We start from the raw sequence: 7875 nt of genomic DNA, 5'->3' as shown, positions 1-7875 counted from the left end.
TATACATCAGCATTGTCATAACAATACAAACGAATAGTAATTTTTCTCAATGCAATAAGGCTTACTTGAAAAATCTCCTTTCATGTTGTGAGTGCTGAGCATCTCTTTCCACAACTTCCTGGATTCCCCCACATGCTTTGCAGCTTTTCCTCAGTTCTGTAAGGACTACCCCATGGTACCTTGCTGCCTGCAAGCAGTGATTTCTGTACTGACGCCACCTCCTGGAACTCCTCCTCTCAGCACCTCCTGTATTTCAGAAGGCGGGCTCTGTGAAATGTGTGACACAGCAGTGCCTACTCACAGGACACAGCGACTCCGTGTCACAGAATTCAAGTAAATTGTGTGGGGATCTTTACAAAGTAAATTTACAAACTTCATGAACATTCAGATGAATGGAAATTAGTCTATAAATAATTAAAATGCAATGTGGACATGAATTTATAACCATAGATATCCTTTTGGGTGAGAAACTAATGTGAAAATTCTGACTTCTTGTCTTCCCACCACCAGGATGAAAAAGAACAGCTCACAGAGTACAAGGGACAAATCTCCGGGCTGGCCAAGAGGGCAAAGGCCGTCATACAGCTGAAACCTCGGAGCCCGGCCAACCCGCCCAAAGGCAAACAACCCGTCCAGGCCGTCTGTGACTACAAACAGATGGAGGTGAGTGAAGGAGTGAGGAATAGGCGCTGCTCCCTTTGCGATCCTCTACGGTCAGAAATATTTGGCACTTCATCCACATAGAGGACCGCTCTGCTCATAAGTCACGGCTTTATAATCGGTTAGGGCAGCGTGATCTCTGGTGAACCCATAGAAAATCAGCAGCGTGGCCGCAATTCCCCATGCGTGTCAGTCCTAATTGTGAGAATAAAGAGCTCTAACACTGACCGTGACGAATTCTGCAGAAGAGGAGCTCCATTTCATTTCAGGGGCATCACATGGTCCCTCTTACTCCCATAATAAAAATGCTAATGACATTTTTCTGTTTTTATTACCTACCTAATTGTAAACCCTGAGATGTCATCCTTGGGTCTTCGTGCTTCTCTATGAAATGCAGGCAGATCATGGCTAGTGGGAGGGTCTGGCAGGGACCTCAGGGGCGGACTGACCATTTAAAAACCGGGCACTGCCCAAGAGCCCGGGGTCAGTAGGGGGCCCCATGAGATGCCCCTGGTACATTTTTCATAGGCTTTTTTGAGTTTGGGCAACAACACAGGCCCCATGATCCCCTATTGCCCGGGGGCCCCATGAGTTGTCAGTCCGCCCCTGGGCAGGGTGCTGTACATAACTTCCTGAAAACACCATAGTGCTTTGCTTCAGAGCCCTCAGTCCTGAAACAAGTAGTGGGCTGGTTCTTGGTGCAAATATCAAAATGCTTTGATCGGTAGATGTCAATCTGGAGGAGTGGGTTTCCTAGGCAGGTTGCATTCGTATGCAGACTGCCCTAGGCCACACCCACATGTACAGCTGAATCTTCGTGAATGAGAACTGAAATCCAATGAATAGGGTTTGACCAAGGTCAGTCAGGCTGGGGTGCAAAAATTTGGATGCTGCTGGACGTCCTCCAGCCAGGAAACGAGGTGGAGCTCTATCTGACTTGCTGCAGCTTCCAATGCACATGGTGAGGAGCACACAGTATGCAGTGAAATCAGAGTTCACCATTTCAGTCCAGGGGAGGAACCGGTACAACTGTTCAGGACCAAGGACAGACTGTCAGCTCATGGGGTCCTGGGCAATAGGGGATCATGGGGCCGCTGTGTCCTCACCTACACTCAAACCACACCCAAAAAAGCCTATGAAAGGTACCAGGGGCATCTCATGGGGCCCCCTACTGACCCCGGGCCCTCGGGCAGTGCCCAAGTTCCCGAATGGTCAAGTCCGCCCCTGTTCAGGACTGAATTTGGGATGCTGTAGACTTTTCACTGGAAGAACTGTAGATAGCAGAACTGTTGCACTGTCCAGGTTGTGTGCCCCTTTGTGATCAGAGTGATAGGTCTGTGAAGGTTCTCATTTCTCCATGATATAACCAGCCGTCATTAGCCGGACTTGTTCTGTAATGTCGGAGGGGTTTCACTACTCCCAGGTACCTTCCTCCGCTCCAATGAGTGGCATTTATGAGAAATGGGGAAGCTACTTGGCTTTGAGTAGCAAAACCTCTCCAACAAGTAAAATGTGACAAATGACTACTAGTTGTTCTATCAGGGGGATTACAGACCCAGGGAACTTTTTATTTCCTAGTTTGAAGTAATAGACACTGTTTGGTTGTCGTGTATAGCTGTATTGTCTTGTCCTACAGATTACTGTGCATAAGGGAGATGAATGTGTGTTGGTGAACAACTCCCAGCCCAGCAAGTGGAAAGTCATGAATTCTTCAGGAAGTGATGCCTTGGTTCCATCTGTCTGCTTCATCGTTCCACCACCCAACAAGGAGGCTCTGGATGCTGTCAGTCGGTAAGATATAAGTCCTGTGATGTTGTGTCATGGTGATGGGTCATTGGTTGCTTCAGCAATTGTTAGTGTTGTCCCACTGATTTTCCAGTTCATGATAGTGTCCTCCTTGTCATATTCTCAGTCATGTTGTCCATGATAGTGTAGTGTCCTCCTTCTCGTGTCCTCAGTCATGTCCATGACAGTGTAGTGTCTTCCGTCTAGTGTCCTCAGTCTTGTCCATGATTAGCGTAGTGTCCTCCTTCTCGTGTCCTCAGTCATGTTCATGATAGTGTAGTGTCTTCCGTCTAGTGTCCTCAGTCATGTCCATGATAGTGTAGTGTCTTCCGTCTAGTGTCCTCAGTCTTGTCCATGATTAGCGTAGTGTCCTCCTTGTCATGTCCCCAGTCTTGTCCATGATGAGCGTAGTGTCCTCCTTGTCATGTCCTCAGTCTTGTCCATGATGAGCGTAGTGTCCTCCTTGTCATGTCCCCTCAGTCCTGTTGTCCATGATGATGTCTTCCTTGTAATGTCCTCAGTCATTTTGTCCATGATTTCGAGCGTATGGCCATTCTTGCCGTGTTCTCCATAATCATGAGCATAGTGTTTTCCTTGTCATGTCCTCAGTCTTGTTCATGATAATGAGTGTCATGTCCTCAGTATGTTGTCCGTGATGATGAGCGTAGTGTTCTCCTTGTCGTGTCCTCAGCCATGTTGTCCATGATGATGAGCGTAGTGTCGTCCTTGTCATGTTCTCAGTCATATTTTCCATGATGATGAGCATAGTGTCCTCCTTGTCATGTCCTCAGTCTTGTTGTCCATGATGGGTGTAGTGTCCTCCTTGTTATGTCCTCAGTCATGTTGTCCAGGATGATGTCTTCCTTCTAATGTCCTAAGTCATTTTGTCCATGATGGTCAGAGTATGGCAATTCTTGTTATGTTCTCCATAATCACAAGCATAGTGTCTGCCTTGTCATGTCCTCTATCATGTTCTCCATGATGGTGGGTGTAGTATTCTCCTGGTCATGTTCTTAGTCATATTGTCCATGATGATGTCTTTCTTGTAATGTCCTCAATTGTTTTGTCCATGATGCTGATAGTGTCATGTTCTCCATGATTATGAGGGTAGTGTCTCTTATGTCCCCAGTCTTGGTCATGATGATGAGCGTTCTGTCCTCAGTATGTTGTCCATGATAATGAGTGTAGTGTCCTCCTTGTCATGTCCTCAGTCATGTTGTCCATGATGAGCGTAGTGTCCTCCTTGTCATGTGCTCAGTCATGTTATCCATGATGATGAGTGTAGTGTCCTCCTTGTCATGTGCTCAGTCATGTTATCCATGATGATGAGCATAGTGCCGTCCTTGTCATGTCCTCAGTCATGTTATCCATGATGATGAGTGTATTGTCCTCTTTATGTTCTCAATCATGATGTTTATTTTCCCCCTAGGTTGGAGGAAAGCCATCAAGCCCTAATCACTCTGTGGCACACCATGCATGTCGATCTGAAGTGTCTGCTTTCCTACCAGTATCTGCTCAGGGACTTCCAGCTCATCCAGTCCTGGACACTCATCACGGTTAGTCCAAGCTCTGCTTTCTCTCCGTTTTCCTTCTCTGGCTAATAATAAAATGATACCCTTGGAAACAATATGAAAACCATGAGATTGATTTATTAGTTTCTGAAGTAACAAATATCTATACTGACCCACTGCAGCCAGACTCGTTCAACTAATAAAGCTGAATTTTAAGTTTTGGATCTGACCATTATTCTTATCTTTCCTTCAGTTCCGAAGCATGACATCGGAGGAGTATTCTCAGGCTCTCCGGAACCTGGAAATCCATTACCAGGACTTCCTGAGAGACAGCCAGGACTCTCAGAACTTCCACCCAGATGACCGCATGAACATTGAGAGAGAATACAACTCCTGCACCCAGAAGTACGACATGCTCCTACGCAGTCTAGAGAAAGGTAAAGGAATGCAATGTGTCTTTATCATTGAGGAATCAAAGTGTTTAATGTAAGTGTGTGACACAAGTGTCCGTGGCCCATACAGGTGAACAGGATGAGAGCACGTGTAGGAACTACATATCACAGCTGAAGAATATTCAATTACAGCTGGACGGGTGTGAGTCCCGTACAGTGAACAAGATCCGCAGCCCCCTGGACAAAGATCCCATCAAAGAATGCTCTCAGCGGATCGGAGACCAGCAGGTAATGTCCACCCTCATTCCACACACTTGAGAGGTGAGGCTAGCCATGGAGCTATTGCATAACTGGACAGCTGAATTGACATCTTTCAAATATGGGCTTTGTGTTTATACCCCGGGCAGTTGATTGAGGCTCAGGTCCATCCCAAATCCAAAGATCTGGTTTCACTGTCCCCATCAGAATTCCGAACGAAAAAGAGAGGAGCATGACAAGTTCTTCGGTGCTGCCAACCCTTAGCTTTGTCCTGGTTGTTAGTTGGTGCCATGCAACATTACATCACCACCTTGCTGTCTACTATCTAGTGGTCCTCTGGCATCTTTTAATTTTTGGGCCTAGGGCAAGGAAGGGCATCCCAGGGTGTGGTAGATTGTTTGCAGGGCAGAGAGAACCTCATGTGGTCATTGGAGTAGTATAACAGGTTCAGGATGAGTAGTGGGAGCTGTTAATAGGACATGTCCCCTCACGTTGGCAGCAGACAGGTTTCCTGAGGAGGAGGTTTCCTATTCACCTAAATTTCAGTTATTATCTCAATAGCTTGAAGCTAATACCTATCATCTTCTTACCTATCCTGCACATTTGTGTTCTTCATTACCTTGTGATACAAGATATACTCACAGAATTCAATCTTTCAGGTCCCTTGGATATGGGGTTTAAGGCTAGGTTCACATCTCCACGTTCCTGCGGGCCTCGTATTGCACGGACACGAGAGCCCATTTATTTGAATGGACTCCCATGCCCTGGAACATCCAGGGAAGAAGTCCCTGCACTTCTTCAGAAAACGCAGCCCTCATGGGAACCTCAGTTCCCAGTACGGTTGCGATTTCCAGTGCCGGCAGCGTGCCATTAGAATTAGGTCCACATTCCTCTGTGCAGGTGGTGTGTCTGCTGGATTTTTGTGTGGATCCACAGCGGCACCACCCGCACAGATGTGAACCAGGGGAAAATGGTCTGTTTTTTTTTTTTTTTTTTCCACGGCTTTCATTATGAATCCTATTAAATTGTAAAAAGTTGATACGTGTATTTTGCACGATCTAATTGTCTCTATCTCTCCTTAGCAAATTCACTTTGAACTGGAGACCATCCAGAAAAACCTGGACAAGGTGAACGACAAGACCCGTAAGATACTAGTCCAGCCTGACCTCGGAGACTCGGCTCCCCTCCTAAGATCTGAGCTTGAGCTAACATTGCAGAAGATGAACCAAGTCTACAGCCTTTCCACCTTCTACCTGGATAAGTACGTACCATGCTGCAAGCCGACTGCAGACTCCAGATAGTAATTGATGTAATATCGGGGTCACTAGCCAGAAACATTGGGTAGCAGTAGTATAGTGTAGTGAGTAAATGGTCTGCCTGTGTAAGGTTCCTATTTATTGCAGACATTTATATAGCGTCATCCATTTACACAGAGCTTGATGTACTGGAAATTCACATCAGTGCCTGCCCTCAAGGAGTTGTCAATCTAAGGTCCCAATCTCCTCTCGCATTACTAACCTACTAAGTGACATATCGGCATGGATGTCACTCCACTTCCTCAAACTCAATCTTTCCAAAACTTAGCTCTTAGTATTCCCTCCAGCCTGTGCCCCCTCCCCCGACTTCTCCATCAAGATCAAACACACAACCATCAGTCCCTCCCCTCGTGCCAGGGGACTAGGTGTAATCCTGGACTCCCATCTGTCCTTCCAGCCCCAAATCCAATCACTGTCCAAATCTTGTAGACTTCACCTCCGCAACATCTCCAAGATACGGCGATTTTTAATCTCTAAGCAACTTATTCACCTTGTTATCTCTCACCTTGACTATTGTAACTCCCTCCTCATTGGCCGACCTCATCGCAGGCTATCCCCTCTTCAGTCTATCATGAATGCTGCTGCCAGACTCATCCACCTTACTAACCGTTCTGTATCTGCCACCCCTCTCTGCCAATCCCTCCACTGGCCTCCATTCAGTGTCCTCCACCCCTCTCTGCCAATCCCTCCACTGACCTCCACTCAGTGTCCTCCACCCCTCTCTGCCAATCCCTCCACTGGCCTCCACTCATTGTCCTCTGTCCCTCTCTGCCAATCCCTCCACCGGCCTCCACTCACTGTCCTCCACCCCTCTCTGCCAATCCCTCCACTGATCTCTACTCAGTCTCCTCCATCCCTCTCTGCCAATCCCTCCACTGATCTCCACTCAGTCTCCTCCACCCCTCTCTGCCAATCCCTCCACTGACCTCCACTCAGTGTCCTCCACCCCTCTCTGCCAATCCCTCCACTGGCCTCCACTCATTGTCCTCTGTCCCTCTCTGCCAATCCCTCCACCGGCCTCCACTCACTGTCCTCCATCCCTCTCTGCCAATCCCTCCACTGATCTCCACTCAGTCTCCTCCATCCCTCTCTGCCAATCCCTCCACTGGCTTCCCATTGCCCAACGGATAAAATTCAAAACATTAACAATAACGTATAAAGCCATTTATAACTCCGTCCCAAATTACATCACCGATCTTGTCTCCAAATACCACAAAAACCGTTCTCTCCGCTCCTCGCAAGACCTCCTACTCTCTAGCTCCCTTGTCTCCTCCTCTCATGCTCATCTCCAGGACTTCTCCAGAGCCTCCCCCATCCTCTGGAACGCTTTACCCAAATTTATCAGACTATCGCCTACTCTGCTCACTTTTAGGCGATCTCTGAAAACCTCTCTCTTCAGGGAAGCCTATCCCACCCTCAGCTAATAATGGAATATTCTACTCTTCCTACCAGTCCATCCCCCACAGTTACTACCTTTTTTTACCACTAGCCCCTCTCTCCTAGATTGTAAGCTCCCAGGATCAGGGCCCTCCTATCCCTCTTGTATTGAACTGTATTGTTGCTGTATTGTCTCCCGTTATATTGTAAAGTGCTGAGCAAACTGTTGGTGCCATAAATCCTGTATAATAATAATAATCTTGCATGCATAAATGCGCACACTAGGGACAATTTAGGCAGGAGCCGATTAACCCACCAGCATGTCTTAGAAGTGTAGGAGGAAACTGGAGTATCCAGGGGAAACCTGTGCAAGCATAAAGAGAATATGCAAATGACATGCAGATACTGATACACCCTTAGGAAGAGGAGAAAAAGAATATTTGCATGGTGAGACTTCTTCAAATTCTTTTTAGCTGTCGGGGAAATTTCACTTGGAGAAGCAGAAAAACCACCAACCAAAAAAAAGTTAAATTAGAACACTCGAGGACAAGTTGTGCCAATTGCGGGTTCTAACGG

At 47.0% G+C, this 7875-nt stretch overlaps 1 protein-coding gene across 1 annotated transcript in view; it reads left to right on the top strand.

Moving 5' to 3' along the window:
* PLEC (plectin) overlaps window positions 1–7875 on the top strand; it is a gene marked incomplete at its 5' end in the record, with an annotated part of 129157 nt that overhangs the window by 85169 nt on the left and 36113 nt on the right. The window contains 6 exons of the mRNA XM_089665511.1: window positions 511–663; window positions 2297–2451; window positions 3875–4001; window positions 4210–4393; window positions 4479–4636; window positions 5689–5867. Coding sequence (XP_089521637.1) covers window positions 511–663; window positions 2297–2451; window positions 3875–4001; window positions 4210–4393; window positions 4479–4636; window positions 5689–5867 — 956 coding nt within the window. The remainder of the gene's footprint in view (window positions 1–510; window positions 664–2296; window positions 2452–3874; window positions 4002–4209; window positions 4394–4478; window positions 4637–5688; window positions 5868–7875) is intronic.

This window comes from Staurois parvus, unplaced genomic scaffold (assembly GCF_062004578.1).
Source record: "Staurois parvus isolate SC_StPar_1 unplaced genomic scaffold, SC_StPar_1.0 ptg002225l, whole genome shotgun sequence".
In the NCBI taxonomy this organism is placed as follows: domain Eukaryota; kingdom Metazoa; phylum Chordata; class Amphibia; order Anura; family Ranidae; genus Staurois; species Staurois parvus.
This window is presented reverse-complemented; position numbering and strand designations above follow the sequence as displayed.